General features: G+C 44.8%; 1 protein-coding gene across 1 annotated transcript in view; it reads left to right on the top strand.

The window, feature by feature from the left end:
- Positions 1 to 3,236: 3,236 nt before the first annotated feature.
- PPT1 (palmitoyl-protein thioesterase 1) overlaps positions 3,237 to 18,062 on the top strand; it is a 48,428-nt gene continuing 33,602 nt past the window's right edge. The window contains exons 1-4 of the mRNA XM_053575081.1: positions 3,237 to 3,392; positions 12,500 to 12,609; positions 12,838 to 12,965; positions 13,689 to 13,759. Coding sequence (XP_053431056.1) covers positions 3,269 to 3,392; positions 12,500 to 12,609; positions 12,838 to 12,965; positions 13,689 to 13,759 — 433 coding nt within the window. The 5' untranslated portion in view covers positions 3,237 to 3,268. The remainder of the gene's footprint in view (positions 3,393 to 12,499; positions 12,610 to 12,837; positions 12,966 to 13,688; positions 13,760 to 18,062) is intronic.

Genomic DNA, 18,062 nt, shown 5'->3' with positions numbered 1-18,062 from the left:
TAGCTGGCATTGGGGCGGCGCCTGTGGCTCAAAGGGGAAGGGCACTGGTCCCATATGCTGGAGGTGGAGGGTTCAAACCCAGCCCCGGCCAAACACACACACACACACACACACACACAAATAAAATAAAATCTTAAAAAAAAAATAAAAATAAAAAAATAAAAGCAAAATGGCAAAAATTAAAAAAAAATAGCTGGCATTGTAGAAGTTGCCTGTAGTCTCAGCTACTCTGGAGGCTGAGGCAAGAGATTCACTTGAGTCCAGGAGTTTGAGGTTGCTGTGAGCTATGATACCATGGCACTCTACCCAGGGTGACAGAGTGAGACTCTGTCTCAAAAAAAAAAAAAAGTGAGTTTGGGTGAAAAATCTTTGAGTGCAAACATTAAACACTACAACCATCTAGAATAATCCTGTATTCAGATTGTTTCACAAATCTTTCAGTTACTGCTCTACTGTACAGAAATCTTTAAAGAAATCATAGATGAAAATAAAAAGAAATCATAGATGATTAATTAGAGGCAAGAAACTTGAATCTTACCTTAATTACAGGAAAAACCTGAAGCTACTTCAAAAGACTGGTGAAAGAATCTATATTTTAAAGTTTTAGGTTATAGCTGGGCACTGTGGCGGGCACCTGTAGTCCCAGCTACTTGGGAGGCTGAAGCAAAGAGAATCACTTAAACCTGAGAGTTTGAAGTTGCTGTGAGCTGTGACACCATAGCACTTTACTGAGGGTGACATAGTGAGACTCTGGCTCAAAATAAATAAATAAAGTTTTAGGTTAAATAAAAATGCTTAGGGCGGCGCCTGTGGCTCAGTGAGCAGGGCACCGGCCCCATATACCGAGGGTGGCGGGTTCAAACCCAGCCCCGGCCAAACTGCAACAACAACAACAAAAAATAGCCGGGCGTTGTGGCGGGCACCTGTAGTCCCAGCTACTTGGGAGGCTGAGGCAGGAGAATCACCTAAGCCCAGGAGTTGGAGGTTGCTGTGAGCTGTGTGACGCCACAGCACTCTACTGAGCGCAATAAAGTGAAACTCTGTCTCTACAAAAAAATAAATAAATAAAAATAAAAATGCTTACATACAAGTACTGGGATACTCACAGGTTTCAGTTTTCTTTGAAAAACATATAATAAGCTTATTTTTATGTATTGATAATGCCTATGATTCTGCATTTTAATTGACATTTTCAACTAAGGGAAAGTGTAACCAGTTTTTCTTTTACAATACATTCACATTTCTCATGTGACTATATATAAATCTACTTTATCCTTTAAAAACTGGCCTTGAGGTGGTGCCTGTGGCTCAAGGAGTAGAGCGCTGGTCCCATATGCTGGAGGTGGCGGGTTCAAACCTAGCCCCGGCCAAAAACCACAAAAAAACCAAAACTGGCCTTATATTATTTCATTGTACATGGGCTTCACTCTAATTTCTTTTTTTTTTTTCTCTGTGACAGAGTCTCACGTTGTCACCCTCGGTAGAATGCCATGGCATCAGAGCTCACAGCAACCTCAAACTCTTGAGTTTAAGCCATTCTCTTGCCTCAGCCTCCCGAGTAGCTGGGACTGCAGGTGCTGTCCACAACGCCTGGACATTTTCAGAGGTGGGAGTCTCACTCTGGTTCAGGCTGGTCTGGAACCTGGGAGCTCAGGCAATCTACCTGCCTCGGCCTCTGAGAGTGCTGAGATTACAGATCGCACCTGGCCTTCTAATTTCTTAATAAATTCCCTATTTAAGTTATGTTTGATGTTTTTCTGAAAAAAGATTGAGCAAGGAAGTGAGATGAGGATTGAGAGATTGAATCTGGCAATAGAATATAACATGAATTAAAGAGGAGAGGATGGAAAAGGGGGGAAATGATTGATGAGAGGCTCTTGCAATATTCCAGTTCTGAGACTAGGAAGTGGTCTCAGATTAGACTAGGAAGTGGTTTTCCTGTCACCCTTACGCTTCCAACAGAGGGTCTTGAAATCTCAGGGTTTCTAGAAAATACATGGCACTCCTCTTTTCTACCTTAGCGGGTGTCAATCTTTTGGAATGTCATCTTTGTTGAAATCCTTTCTTTCCTTCAAGATCCAGAATAAATACCACACCCTGCCATCTCCTCTTTGGAGATATCTCCCCTTCCATCTCTAATGGATAGCTGAATCCTTTCTTTTTCTTTTTTTTTGAGACAGAGCCTCAAGCTGTCCCTCTGGGTAGAGTGCCAGGACACAGCTCACAGCAACCTCCAATTCCTGGGCTCAAACGATTCTCTTGCCTCAGCCTCTCAAGTAGCTGGGACTACAGGCGCCTGCCACAATGCCCCGCTATTTTTTGGTTGCAGCTGTCATTGTTGTTTAGCAGGCCTGGGCTGGATTCCAACCCGCCAGCTTGGGTGTATGTGGGCTGGCGCCTTAGCCGCTTGAGCCACAGGTGCCGAGCCTCTTTTCTTTTCTTTTTCTGTTGCAGTTTTGGACTGGGTCAGATTCGAACCCCCCACCCTCAGTATATGGGACTGGTGCCCTACTCCCTGAGCCACAGGCGCCGCCCTTCTTTTTTTCTTTTGAGACAGAGTTTCACTTTGACGCCCTGGGTAGAGTGCGGTGACATCACAGCTCACAGCAACCTCCAACTCTTGGGCTCAAGTGATCTTGCCTCTGTTTTTCTATTTTTAGTAGAGACGGGGGGCGGGGGGGTCTCGCTTTTGCTCAGGCTGGGCTCTAATTCATGAGGTCAAGCAATCAACCCGCCTCTGCCTCCCAGAGTGCTGGGATTACAGGCGTGAGCCACCGCGCCCCGGGACCTCACTTCTTTTCTTTCTTCCACCATTTTTCTTACCAAAGCAGTACAGCGAGTGCAGTGGTAAAGAGCAATGCCTAAGCAATGGACTAATTGCTCTTTACCCCTAATTTGTTATCTCTGTGACCTTGACACCTTACCCAAGTTCTCAGGGCCTCAGTGTTCTTACCCGTAAGGTGGGGAGAAGCCTACCTAGCGTTATTATGAGTCTTAAGTCACCTACGGGATGTAAAGCACTTAGTGTAGCACCGGTATCTGGAAGTGCTGAATAGACGTTGGCAACTGTTTTGACTGACCGTGGCGGGCGGTCTGCTAGGGCGCGGAATAACGGCGCGGTAGCGCAGAAAGCCACAGGGCCGCCGCCCTCCTGAGAAGATGTCCGCACGGGACGCGGAGGACTCGGTCTGCCTCCTCCACGCCCCGCCCCGCCCAGGCGAGCTGGGGGGCCGGAGTCGCGCGCTCGCGGTCATATGACACTGTCAAGATGGCGTCGCCCGGCTTGCTCTGGTTCTTGACTCTCTCTCTCCTACCCTGGTCCTGCGCTGCCCGCGCGCTGGGGCATCTCGACCCGCCGACACCGTGGCCGCTGGTGATCTGGCATGGGATGGGTGAGTGAGTGAGAAGAGGGTCAAAGGCCTCGGCGATCTTTTGTCCTAAATTGGGTTCGCATCTGCAAAATCCGAGTGTGGAGGGCGAGGAACTTGGTCCCACAGCAACTAGACGTCTCAACGTTTTAGGATTTGCAGGGCTACCTTGCATTGGCGAGGAAAGAAGGAGGAGCGTCTTTTAGCGAGCTCTTAGAGCTGTGCGCTGCGTTGAGTTTTTACTTGCTGTCTTTGTTTAATCCTCACAGCAGCATGCACTTGAACGGGCTTGAGTGGGCTGTGGCAATGTGACTGGCGCATCTGTATGTTTATTCCTTCACACGTAGAACAGAGATTTGAACTACAGTTCAGTTACAGTTTAAGTATCTATTTATTTTTTTTTTTTTTTGGTTTTTGGCCGGGGCTGGGTTTGAACCCGCCACCTCCGGCATATGGGACTGGCGCCCTACTCCTTGAGCCACAGGCGCCACCCAGTTTAAGTATCTCTTATCCGAAATGCTTAGGACCAGAATGTTTCAGATTTTGGATTTTTTTCTTTTTAATTTTGGAATATTTGCCTATACATAATGAGATGTCTTGGGTTGGGACTCCAAGTCTAGACCGAAAATTCATTTATGTTTCATATACACATAGCCTGAAGGTAAACTGATTTCAAAAAAAAAAAAAATATATATATATATAGAGAGAGAGAGAGAGAAAGAGAGAGAGAGAGAGAGAGAGTGAGAGTCTCACTATGTCGCCCTCAGTACAGTGCTGTGGCATCATGGCTCACAGCAACATCAAACTCTTGGGCATCAGCGATTCTCTTGCCTCAGCCTCCCAAGTAGCTGGGACTACAGGCACTGGCCACAATGCCCAGCTGTTTTGTTGTTGTTGCAGTCATCATTGTTGTTATAGCAGGCCACCGGCCAGCTGGTGCCCTACCCACTGTGCTATGGGCTTGGAGCCTGATAAAATATTTTAAATAATTTTTTATGCATCCTGTCACATGAGGTCATGTGTGGGATCTTCCACTTGTAGCATCATGTCAGCACTCAGAAACTTTTGGAGTTTGAAATATTTCAAATTTTGGATTAGGGATGCTCACATAGTTTAAACACATAGTTACTGAGCACCTCCTAGGTGCTGAGGCTATAGCAGTGAGCAGAACAGACTAAATTTGCTGCTCTTTTGGAACTTACTCTCCAGTGGGAGAGATGAACTATAAAGAAATAAGTAAAACATAATATGTCAAATAGTGATAAGTGCAAATGAGAAAAATAAAGCTGGGAGGGGGATAAAGAATGGAGCTAGGGGCTTGCATTTTTACAGAGCAAAGTCAAGAAAGAAGCAACTTCTGTGCAAAAATCTGAAGTGGATGAGGGAAATTGCCACTGGAATATCTGACAGAAGGAACAGCAGCTGCAGAGGCCCTGAGGCAGATGTCTGGTGTGTTCACAGAACGACATTCAGATCAATGTGGTTGGAAGTGAGCAAAGGGAAGAAATTAGGGGTTTAGGTTAGAGAGCAGGAGAGGTGCGTACAAATATTGTTGGACCTTCTGAGACTAATGCAGGGATTTTGGCTAGAGTGAGAAGGGAAACTTTTTTTTTGAGACAGAGTCTCAAGCTGTTGCTCTGGGTAGAGTGCTGTGGCATCATAGCTCACAGCAACCTCAAACTCTTGGGCTCAAGTGATCCTCTAGCCTCAGTTTTTCTGTTTTTTAGTAGAGATGGGGGTCTCGCTTTTGCTCAGGCTAGTCTCAAACTTGTGAACTCAAGCAATCCACCCACCTCTGCCTCCCAGAGTGCTAGCATTACAGACGTGAGCTCCCGCGCCCGGCCAAGATGTGAAACTTTTTGAACAGATGAGTGACATGATCTGACTTAACATTTTATTTTATTTTATTTTTTATTATTTTGAGACAGAGTCTCACTATTTTGCCCCTGGTAGAGTGCTATGGCACCGTAGCTCACGGCAACCTCAAAGTCTTAGGCTTAAGCAATTCTCTTGCCTCAGCCTCCCTAGGGGCTGGGACTACAGGCACCTGCTACAACGCCTGGCTACTTTTTTTGTTGTTGCAGTTGTCATTGTTGTTCAGCTGGCTTGGGCCAGATTCTAACCCACGAGCCTTGGTGTATATGGCTGGCACCGCCTGACTTAACATTTTCAAAGGATCACTTCAGTTGCTGTGTTAAGAATAAGTGGTACAGCTCGGTGCCTATGGCTCAAGCAGCTAAGGCGCCAGCCACATACACCTGAGCTGGTGGGTTCGAATCCAGCCCTGGCCCGCCAAACAACAATGATGGCTGCAACCAAAAAATAGCCGGGCATTGTGGCAGGCACCTGTAGTCCCAGCTACTTGGGAGGCGGAGGCAGGAGAATTGCTTGAGCCCAGGAGTTGAAGGTTGCTGTGAGCTGTGATGCCACAGCACTCTACCGAGGGCAACATAGTGAGTCTCTGTCTCAAACAAACAAACAAAAAAAACCCCACAATCCCCCCAGTATCAAATATTGATGGATTAAAGGAGATAGGGTTGAGAATTGATTGCTGGATTTAGCAATAAGAAGATAGTTATCTTTTTTTTTTTCGAGACAGTCCTACTATGTTGCCCTCAGTAATGTGCCATGGTGTCATAGCTTATAGCAGCCTCAAACTATTGGACTCAAGCTATCCTCTTGCCTCAGCCTCCCAAATAGCTGGGACTACAGACACTTGCCACATGCCCAGCTATTTTTAGAGACAGGGTCCGCTCTTGTGTAGGCTGGTCTCGAACTCACTAGATCCACCTGCCTTGGCCTCCCGGAGTGCTAGGATTACAGGCCTGAGCCATTGAGCCTGGCCCTAATTGTCTTAATAAAAGAAGTTTTGGAGGAATGGTGAGAATGAGAGCTTTATTAGAATGGGTTGAAGAAAAAATATTTGGAGAAGAATTAGAGTTAGCAAATATATATTCTTTTGAGGCTCTATTCCACACCCTGGGACAGGGTCTTCATGCTGTCTCAGAACACAGTCCACAGGGGAGGTGTTTAGAACCAGCTGTTATAGGTCTCTGGGATAAATGTTGTTATGAGAGAAATAGTAAACATCCAAGATTCTCTAGACCAGGTGTTCTCAAACTATTTAAACAGGGGGCCAATTCACTGTCCCTCAGACCATTGGAGGGCCAAACTATAGTTTAAAAAAAAAATTATGAACAAATTTCCTATGCACACTGCACATATCTTATTTTGAAGTAAAAAACAAAATGGGAACGAATACAATTTACACTGCTTCATGTGGCCCACGGGCCACAGTTTAGGACGCCTGCTCTAAACTATAGCTTTTCTTTCTTTAAATATTGGTTCTTGGCGCCCATAGTGCAGTGGTTACGGTGTCAGCTGCATACACCGAAGTCAGCGGGTTTGAACCCGGCCCAGACCAGCTAAACAACAATGATGAAAAAAAAATAGCTGGGCGTTGTGGCAGGCGCCTGTAGTCCCTTGGGAGCTGAGGCAAGAGAATCACTTAAGCCCAAGAGTTTGAGGTTGCTGTGTGCTGTGAGGCCATGGCACTCTACCGAGGGTGGCATAGTAAGACTCTGTCTCAAAAAAATAAATAAAATAGGTTCGGCACCCATAGCACAGTGGTTAAGGCGCCAGGCACATATATGAAAGCTGGCGGGTTTGAACCCGGCCCAGGCTAGCTAACCTACAATGACAACTACAACAAAAAAAAAAATAGTCGGACATTGTGGCAGGCACCTCAGCTACTGGGAGGCTGAGGCAAAAGAATTTCTTGAGCCCAAGAGTTAAGAGGTTGCTGTAAGCTGTGATGCCACAGCACTCTACTGAGGGTGACATAGTGAGACTCTGTCTCAGAAAAAAAGAAAATAAATAAATAAATAAATGAAATAAAAATTGGTTCAAGGTGGCTCATGCCTATGATCCCAGCACTTGGGAGGCCACGGCGGGTGGATTGCCAGAGCTCACAGGTTTGAGACCAGCCTGAGCCAGAGGTAGACCCCCATCTCTAAAAAAAAAAAATAAATAAAAATCGCTACAGCTCAGCGCCTGTGGCTCAAGCGGCTAAAGCGCCAGCTACATATACCTGAGCTGATGGGTTCGAATCCAGCCTGAGCCTGCCAAACAACAATGACGGCTGCAACCAAAAAATAGCCAGGCGTTGTGGCGGGTGCCTGTAGTCTCAGCTACTTTGGAGGTGGAGGCAGGAGAATCTCTTGAGCCCAGGAGTTGGAGGTTGCTGTGAGCTGTGATGCCAAAGCACTCTACCCAGGGTGACAGCTTGAGGTTCTGTCTCAAAAAAAAAAATAAATAGCTGGGCATTGTGGCAGGTGCCTATAGTCCCAGCTACTCGGGAGACTGAGGCAAGAGGATCACTTGAACCCAAGAGTTCGAGGTTGCTGTGAGCTAAGATGCCATAGCACTCTACCAAGGGTGACCAGGTGAGACTCTGTCTCGAAATGAATAAATAAATAAATAAAATAAAATAAAATAAAACTAGTTCTTAAGCTCTCTTTCAGGTTGAAATGGGATGATTAAGTCCAATGGGCAGGGGTGGCGCCTGTGGCCCAGTGAGTAGGGCGCCAGCCCCATATACTGAGGGTGGCGGGTTCAAACCCAGCCCTGGCCAAACTGCAACAACAAAAAAAATAGCCGGGCGTTGTGGCAGGCGCCTGTTGTCCCAGTTGCTCGGGAGCCTGAGGCAGGAGAATCACAAAAGCCCAAGAGCTGGAGGTTGCTGTGAGTCCTGTGACGTCATGGCACTCTACTGAGGGCAGTAAAGTGAGACTCTGTCTATACAAAAAAAAAAAAAAAAGTCGGGCAGTGCCTGTGGCTCAAAAGGGTAGGGCTCCAGCCCCATATGTCAGAGGTGTGGGTTCAAACCCAGCCCCGGCCAAAAACTAAAAAAAAAAAAAAAAAAGTCCAATGGGCAGGTGGGTACAGTAATTAGTGTCACATGCCTGTAGTTCCAGCTACTGAGGAGGCTCAGGCAGGAGGATCACTTGAACCCAGGAGTTGGAGGTTATAATGAGCTATGTTGATACCATTGCACTCGTGTCTCACTGACAGAGCAAGACCCTGTCTCAAAAAGGAAAAAAAATGAAAAAGGAAAAAAAGAAGCTCAAAACGAGAATTGGTCCCAGTCTACTTCGCCCACTCAGTGGCCAGTTTGCATCTAATTCCTAGTTCTGGTTCCTTAAAACAGAAAAAGAAATTAGGAAGAGGCAAGGAGGTTCCTGGACTGCAAATTTAAGGAGGCACTCACTCTTTGTATAAACAAATTTGACTATAGGCGCCTGCCACAATTCCCAGGTGCAAGTTTAGCACTTGCACAAACCTGGAAGTGAGTGCTTCCTTAAATTTTGTGCCCTGGGCACTAATCTGCTTGCCCCAAGTATCTCCCATGACAAAGAAGGGGAATGTGCGCTTCTCCTTATTTTCCAGTTGTAAATTGGGTGTCCCAGTTATATTGTATGGGCTGGCTGTAGAAGCTTGTTATTTCTTTTCTTTTTTTTCTTTTTTGAGACAGAGTCTCTCTATGTCACTATGTGGCCATGGGTAGAGTGCTGTGGCGTGACAGCTCAGAGCAACCTCCAACTCTTGGGCTTAAGTGATTCTCTTGCCTCAGCCTCCCAAGTAGCTGGGACCATAGGCGCCTGCCACAACGCTGGGCTATTTTTTGGTTGTAGTTGTTGTTTGGCAGGCCTGGGCTAGATTTGAACCCACCAGCTCCAGAGTATGTAGTTGGCACCTTAGCCGCTGAGCTACAAGAGCTGAGCCAGAAGCTTATTATTTCTTGATGAGAGCTAAGCAAAAAAATGTTCTTTTGTCTTTTTTTTTTTTTTTTTTTTTGTAGAGACAGAGTCTCACTTTATGGCCCTCGGTAGAGTGCTGTGGCCTCACACAGCTCACAGCAACCTCCAGCTCCTGGGCTTAAGCGATTCTCTTGCCTCAGCCTCCCAAGTAGCTGGGACTACAGGCGCCCGCCACAACACCCAGCTATTTTTTGGTGGCAGTTCAGCCGGGGCCGGGTTTGAACCTGCCACCCTCGGTATATGGGGCCGGCACCTTACCGACTGAGCCACAGACACTGCCCTCTTTTGTCTTTTTTTAAGTTGAGGTGATATTCATATAACATAAAGTTAATCTTTTTTTTTTTTTTGAGACAGAGCCTCAAGCTGTCACCCTGGGTAGAGTGCTGTGGCATCACAGCTCCAACTCCTGGGCTTAAGCGATTCTCCTGCCTCTGCCTCCCAAGTAGCTGGGACTACAGGCACCTGCCACAATGCCTGGCTATTTTTTGCTTGCAGCCATCATTGTTTGGCAGGCCCGAGCTGGATTCAAACCCGCCAGCTCAGGTGTATGTGGCTGGCGCCTTAGCTGCTTGAGCCATCGGTGCCGAGCCAATAAAGTTAATCTTTTTACAGTGGCACTTAGCGTATTAACAATGTTGTGCAAATAGCCGGGCATTGTGGCGGGCGCCTGTAGTCCCAGCTACTTGGGAGGCTGAGGCAAGAGAATCACTTAAGCCCAGGAGTTGGAGGTTGCTGTGAGCTGTGTGAGGCCACAGCACTCTACCGAGGGCCATAAAGTGAGATTCTGTCTCTACAAAAAAAAAAAAAAACAATGTTGTGCAACCAACACTTTTCTCTAATTTTAAAACTTTTCAGCACCCCGGGCGGCGCCTGTGGCTCAAGGAGTAGGGCCCCGGTCCCATATGCCAGAGATGGTGGGTTCAAACCCAGCCCTGGCCAAAAAAAAAAAAAGAAGAAAACTTTTCAGCACCCCACAAAAACATACCCATACTCATTAGGTACTCACTCCTCATCTCCCCCTTCAACCATGCGCTAGTAACATTATCCAACCTACTCTTTGTCTCTTAATAGATTTGCCTATTCTGGATTTATCATATAAATGGAATCAGATAATATGAGACCTTTTCAGCCTGGCTTGTTTCATTCATTTAGAGTAATATTTTCATCTTACATTGTCGCACCTGTCAGTACTTTATTCCTTTTTACAACTGATATTCCTACCAGTGATATTCCATTGTGTGGCTGTACTTACATTTTGTTTTTTCATTCATCCATGGATGGACATTTGGATTGTTTCCACCTTTTGGCTATTATAAACAATCCTGATGTTAACATTCATGTGCAATTTTCTGTGTGGATATATATTTTATTTCTTTTCTTTTCTTTTTTTTTTTTTAGAGACAGAGTCTCATTTTATTTATTTATTTATTTATTTATTTATTTTTTGGCCGGGGCTGGGTTTGAACCCACCACCTCCGGCATATGGGACTGGCGCCCTACTCCTTGAGCCCCAGGCATCGCCCCAGAGACAGAGTCTCATTTTATTGCCCTTTTAGAGTGCTGTAGCATCCCAGCTCACAGCAACCTCCAACTCCTGGGCTTAGGTGATTCTCTTGCCTCAGCCTCCCGAGTAGCTGGGAGTACAGGTGCCTGCCACAATGCCCGGCTATTTTTTTGTTGCAGTTTGGCTGGGGCCGGGTTCAAACCTGCTACCCTCAGTATATGAGGCTGGCGCCCTACCCACTGAGCCACAGGCACTGCTCTATATTTTTATTTCTTTTGGGTATATACTTAGGAGTTGAATTGCTGGGTCATATAGTAATTGTATATTTAAGTTTTTGAGGAACCACCAAATTATTTTTCAGGGTCACTGTATATTACATTCCTACCAGTGATATGCAAGGGTTCCAATTTCTCCACATCCTTACCAATACTTTCTATTTTCCGTTAAAAAAATTGTTATCATTAAAGCCATCCTAGTGAGTGTCAAATAGTATCTCACCGTGGTTCTGATTTGGATTTCCTTAATGACTAACGATATTCAACGTTGTTCATGAATTTGTTGGCCATTTGGATATTTTTAGAGAAATATCTGTTTGCATCCTTATCCATTTTTAAATTAGGTTGTAGTCTGTCTTTTTGTTGAATTATAAGTGTTCTTTATATATTGAGGATATTCTGATTATTAAACCCTTATCAGGTACATATATATGTTTTGCAAATATTTTCTCCTAGTCTGTACATTGTTTTTTCACATTCTTGATAATGCCCTTCGAGGTGCAGAAGTTTGGGGGGATGAGGTTTTGATATTTTCATTTGTTTTATTTAACAATGAGGTGATATTTATATGTTTTTTATTTTATTTATTTATTTATTTTTTTTTTTCTGAGACAGAGCCTCAAGCTGTCGCGCTGGGTAGAGTGCCGTGGCATCACAGCTCACAGCAACCTCCAACTCGTGGGCTCGAGTGATTCTCCTGCCTCTGCCTCCCAAGTACCTGGGACTATAGGCACCTGCCACAACGTCTGGCTATTTTTTTGGTTGCAGCCGTCATTGTTGTTTGGTGGGCCCGGGCTGGATTGGAACCTGCCAGCTCAGGTGTATGTGGCTGGCGCGTTAGCTGCTTGAGCCACAGGCGCTGAGCCATATTGTTTTTTATTTTTACTTTATTTTTATTTATTTATTTATTTATTTTGAGACAGAACCTCAAGCTGTCACCCTGGGTTGAGTGCTGTGACATCACAGCTCACAGCAACCTCCAACTCCTGGGCTTAAGCGATTCTCCTGCCTCAGCCTCCCGAGCAGCTGGGACTACAGGCGCCCGCCACAACGCCCAGCTATTTTTTTTTTGCAGTTCAGCTGGGGCCTGGTTTGAACCTGCCACCCTCAGTATATGGGGCCGGTGCCCTACCGACTGAGCCACAGGTGCCGCCCCTTTGGTTTGTATTTTTCTTTGAGACAGAGCCTTAAGCTGTCACCCTGGGTAGAGTGCTGTGGCATCACAGCTCACAGCAACCTACAACTTCTTGGCTCAAGTGATTCTCTTGCCTTCGCCTCCCAAGTAGCTGGGACTACAGGTACCTGGCACAATGCCTGGCTATTTTTTGGTTGCAGCTGTCATTGTTGTTTGGCGGGCCCAGGCTGGATTTGAACCCACCAGCTCAGGTATATGTGGCTGGTGCCTTAGCCACTTTAGCCACAGGCACCGAGCCTGTTCCAAGTTTTTTTGTTTTTTTTTTTCTGTTGCAAGTTTTTAAAAATAAATAATGTTGTTATGACTTATGAGTTTCTGTCATTGTTTTTGTTGGCTAGGTGACAGCTGTTGTAATCCCTTAAGCATGGGTGCTATTAAAAAAATAGTTGAGGAGAAAATTCCTGGAATTTACGTCTTATCTTTAGAGATTGGGAAGACCGTGGTAGAGGTAAGGCTTTCACAGTTCTGTTCCTTTGAAAGTTTGCTGAATATACTATTAGTAGAATGTACTATTAAAATGCTTTACCTTGTGTTTTTAGCAGCAAATTATACAATGACATTTTCCCGCTTGTGTGCCTTATGGGAGGATACCAACCTCAATGAGTTCACCTCTTACAGAAGGCATCATTATTGTTTATAGTCGCATCCTTTCATTTCTTGGTGGCTCCCTTTTTAGGATGTTGAGAACAGCTTCTTCTTGAATGTCAATTCCCAAGTAACAACAGTGTGTCAGATTCTTGCTAAGGATCCGAAATTGCAGCATGGCTACAATGCGATGGGATTCTCCCAGGGAGGCCAATTTCTGTAAGTACCTTTTTGTTATATCTTACCATTTACATGGAATTGATTTTTTTCTCTCTCTTTTTTTTTTTTGAGACAGAGCCTTAAGCTGTTGTCTTCTGTAGAGTGCTGTGGCATCACAGCTCTCAGCAGTCTCCAATTCCTGGGCTCAAGCAATTCTCTTGCTTCAGCCTCCCAAGTAGCTGTGACTACAGGCACCCGCCACAATGCCTGGCCATTTTTTGGTTGTAGCTGTCATTGTTGTTTGGCAGGCCCTGGGCTGGATTCGAACCCACCAGCTCGGGTGGCGCCTGTGGCTCAAGGAGTAGGGCACCGGTGCCATATGCCGGAGGTGGCGGGTTCACACCCAGCCCCGGCCAAAAAAAAAAAAAAAACGAACCCACCAGCTCTGGTGTATGTGGCCGGCGCCCTGGCTGCTTGAGCTACAGGCACTGAGTCAATTTTTTCTCTTTTATTGAGATAAATCCACTCCTCTAATTCTTTCGATATCCTCACCTGTCTTGGAAGGGAAATTTTCTAAAATGGTCCCATGTGAGAAGCGTTAATGAAACTTAATATATTTTCTATAAACATTTAAATATTTGTGTTTGGCCATATCAGAGGAAAATCCTGAAACTCTGTGCCTTTGTGGAACCCCAGAGGATTAGTAGCTTAAACCGTGACTCTGATTGTGGATGATACATTTCCACGTGACAGTTGGAACTGATAATCCCATATTCTCCACAGGAGGGCAGTGGCTCAGCGGTGTCCGTCACCTCCTATGATTAATCTGATCTCAGTTGGGGGACAACATCAAGGTTCGTTGGCCTCTTTGCCTCCTTTTTCTCTATTCTAATCCACATGAGTACTTGATTTTTTTAAATCAAACAGCTTTCTTTGCGTAAGAAATCAGCCATCTTTGTAAGACTTTGTTTCTCTAGCTTATTAAAAACTATCCAGGATTGATGAAGATATAGGAAGAGACTTAGGATTTTAGAGGCCTGGAACACGGTAAATCATTAGGTTGCTATCCATGCCTCTTTAATCATGTCAATTAAAACATGTTTAATTAAATCATTTCAATTAAACATGATTTAATTGACATGATTTCATAGAGGTGAGAGCGTTAAAGCCTTATGGCAGGTGGTGGTTAAGGAGTTAGAAATATCTAATGACCTTTCCTGTTTTCTCTCATTGGTGATATCCTGTTGAGTTTAGGCTTAGGCAAAAAAATGTGTGTAAGCTCTTTTGTCTATTAATTTAACAGTAGAGATTAAACCCTTTGAGAAATAGCAGGTTTTCTGTTTATGCAGAATTATATACTTTGGGAGAAGGATATATTTTGGGGCTGGGCTTGGTGGCTCACGCCTATAATCCTAGCACTCTGGGAGGCAAAGTTGGGTGGATTGCTTGAGTTCACGAGTTCGAGACCAGCCTGAGCAAAAGCAAGACCCCCATCTCTACTAAAAATAGAAAAACTGAGGCAAGAGGATCATTTGAGCCCAGGAGTTGGAAGTTGCTGTGACCTATGACGCCACAGCACTCTACCCAAGATGACAGCTTGAGACTCTGTCTCAAAAAAAACAAAAGGATATATCTTTGCAATAGAATTTTCTATTGTGATGGATATAGCTGTTAGCTGGTATAGTGTATGACTAGAAGGATTCTCCTTATAATGAGGAAACGTAGATTCACCCAATTAACTGTTTCTTTTTCTTTCTTTCTTTTTTTTTTTATTTTCACATATACATGTGTTCATTAGGCTTCCACTTTTTCCCTTCACAAAATTAAAAAGGCTTAAACTTCACCAACAATAACAATGTTTAAGATAGGGACCAGAAACAAAAACCTTGCAAAGAACCAGCGAACAAAAACAAATATATTCAGAAAAGAAATCAGACGATTGCTGCAACAAAGTATTAAGCAATAATAATAGTAATGCAAAGAAAGTAACATTCACATTGTCAAATAAGAGTATGTCTATTATAGAATGCTTTGCCCCTCAGTATGGAGTCATCAATTAACTACTTATTATTTTTTTCCCAAAGTATCAAAGAATAGACAACTAATATTTATAAATAAAGATAATTTCCTTGCCGTGGGGTCTGTCACAGCTCACAGAAACCTCCAAATCCTCGGGCTTAGGTGATTCTCTTGCCTCAGCCTCCCAAGTAGCTGGGATCACAGGTGCCTGCCACGACGCCCGGCTATTTTTTTTGTTGTTGCAATTTGGCCGGGGCTGGGTTTGAACCCACCATCCTCGGTATATGGGACTGGCGCCTTACCCACTGAGCCACAGGCGCTGCCTGATAAAAGATAATTTAAAAAAATAGATCATGCCAAATCTTATAGACAATAGAAAAAGAAGAAATATTTCAAAATCATTCTACTTTTACAGGTAGAATCTATCCAGATTAAAAAGAATGGTTTCTTTGTTTTTTTTTGAGACAGAGTCTCATTATGTCACCCTTGGTAGAGTGCTGTGGCATCACAGCTCAAACTCTTGGGTTCAAGTGATTCTCTTGTCTCAGCCTCCAAAGTAGCTGGGACTACAGGTGCCCACCACAGCGCACAGCTATTTGTTGTAGTTGTTATTGTTGTTCGACAGGCCTGGGCTGGATTTGAACCTGCCAGCCCCAGTGTATGTGGCCAGTGCCTTAGCCATTGAGCTACAGGCGCCAAGCCCCAATTAACTGTTTCTTATGGGGTGTACTTTGGTGTCCTGGGTCCTTCTCCTAGATGAAAGAAATGTAAAATATGGCCCTACCCATTCCAGGAATTTTTCAGAGGATGAAGTGAAATTATAGGTAGGAAAATACTTTTAAACAGTGTGTTGGTTAGGTATGCTGGCTCATGCCGATAATCCTAACACTCTGGGAGGCCAAGGTAGGACAATCCCTTGAGCTCAGGAGTTTGAGACCACCCTGGACAAGTGTAAGACCCCATCTCTAATAAAAATAGAAAAATTAGCCAGGCCTTGTGGCAGGTACCTATAGTCGCAGCTACTTGGGGGACTGAGGTAGAAGGATCACTTGAAGACAGGAGTTTGAGGTTGCTGTGAACTTGGCTGACACTATGGTACTCTAGCCTAAGGCAACAGAGTGAAACTCTGTCCAAAAAAAAGGAGTGTAAGTTGATAAAATACCTTTATTCATTCATTCAACAAATAATTATTGGCTGGGTGTGGTGGCTCACACCTGTAATCCTAGCACTCTGGGAGGCCAGTGCAGGTGGATTGCTTGAGCTCACCAGTTTGAGACCAGCCTGAGCAAGAGTGACCCCCATCTCTACTAAAAATAGAACTGAGGCAAGAGGAGCGGTTGAATCCAAGAGTTGGAGATTGCTGTGATCTATGATGACGCCATGGCACTCTACCCAGGGCAACAGCGTGAGACTCTGTCTCAAAAAAAAATTATTGACCATCTATTATGTGCCAGGAGCAAGATATACAAGGTCTCAGCCTTCATGAAACTTCCCCTTGAGTGGTAGAAAAATAAACATGTAACAAGTAAACAAAAAGCTAGGTACAGATAATGGTAACTCTGATTTAAAAAAAAAAAATCTAGATGCAGTGGCACATGCCTGTAGTCCCAGCTCAGCTACTCAGGAGGCCAAGCCAGGAGGATCACTTCAGCCCAGGAGTTTAGGGCGGCTGCAGAGAGCTATGATTGCAGCTATGAATAGCCATTACACTCCAGCCTGGACAACGTAGCAAGACTCAGACTCTTAAAAAATAAAAATTAAGGCGGCACCTATGGCTCAAAGGAGTAGGGCGCTGTCCCCATATGCCAGAGGTGGCAGGTTTGAACCCAGCCCTAGCCAAAAACTGCAAAAAGAAAAATAAATAAAAATTAAAAAATAATTAAAATTAAAAAAAAAAAAACCCAAAGCAGGTTATTGTTTAAGTATAGATTAGTGGTTATACTGGTTAAAGGTTGCCCCGGCCCGCAGGGAATTCAACGGGGACCTGGGAAACAAAGGGGTCAGTCGAATGAGGGGACAAGAGACACGAAAGAATGAGAGCAAGTCAAGAGTCTGATCAAGCTCCGAAGAGTTTATTTTTTCAGCTGGGCTTATAAGCATTCAAAGAGGAAGTAACTAAGGGCTGTTCCTAGCAGGGCGGGGAGGGGGCTTGTTTCTGGAAAATTACTAGGAGAAGGACTCTAAGGCGGGGGGTGCATTTTTGAGGAGATACGCAAGGGGAAAGTACCGTTGCTGTTTACGGTTGAATTCCTGAGAATAGTTTGCTCCTAAAATCAAGATAGCAAGGGGCATTTTTGTGAGATGTTTTGGCTCCTGGCAAAAGGTGTGGGCTCTGAAGCCAGACTGCCTATGTTCAAATCCTGGCTCTGTCCTTTATTGTCTAACCTTAGACAAGGTATTAAACTCTCTGTTTTAAAGTTTCCTATCGGGCGGCACCTGTGGCTCAGTGGGCAGGGCGCCGGCCCCATATACCAAGGGTGGCGGGTTCAAACCCAGCCCTGGCCACACTGCAGCAAAAAAATAGCTGGGCATTGTGGCGGGCGCCTATAGTCCCAGCTACTCAGGAGGCTGAAGTAAGAGAATCACCTAAGCCCAGGAGTTGGAGGTTGCTGTGAGCTGTGTGACGCCACGGCACTCTACCAAGGGTGATAAAGTGAAACTGTCTCTACAAAAAATAAATAAAGTTTCCTATCAGTGATATAGGCTAAGTAATGATACTCTTCTCCACCAGGTGGCTGTGAGGATTAAATTAATTATTGTCAATATATGCTGAGAACTGTGCCTGGTACTCAGAACAGTCTTACTGATGAGCATGCTGAGAGTGATGTATAACTGGGGGAGGGGGAGGTGGGCACTGTTTGAGAGAGGTGGTCAGATATAACTTCTCTCACCTAAGACTCGAGAGATGGGAGTGGGTCCACCCATATGACACAAAGGCGAGGCAGTAGCTCCCCAGGGGTGGGAGGGTGTGTGGGTCTTCAGGCAGAAGAGAGTGTGGGAGCACCAGGAGGAAGCTGGTTGTAGGGCTGGTTCTCTATGCTTTATTTTCTTTCTTTCTTTCTTTTTTTTTAATCTATGCTTTATTTTCATGAAGAGTAAATGAATGAGATCAGAATTTAGTCTTGTTGGTTTTGTTTC

Source organism: Nycticebus coucang, chromosome 22, assembly GCF_027406575.1.
Source record: "Nycticebus coucang isolate mNycCou1 chromosome 22, mNycCou1.pri, whole genome shotgun sequence".
Taxonomy (NCBI): domain Eukaryota; kingdom Metazoa; phylum Chordata; class Mammalia; order Primates; family Lorisidae; genus Nycticebus; species Nycticebus coucang.
This window is presented reverse-complemented; position numbering and strand designations above follow the sequence as displayed.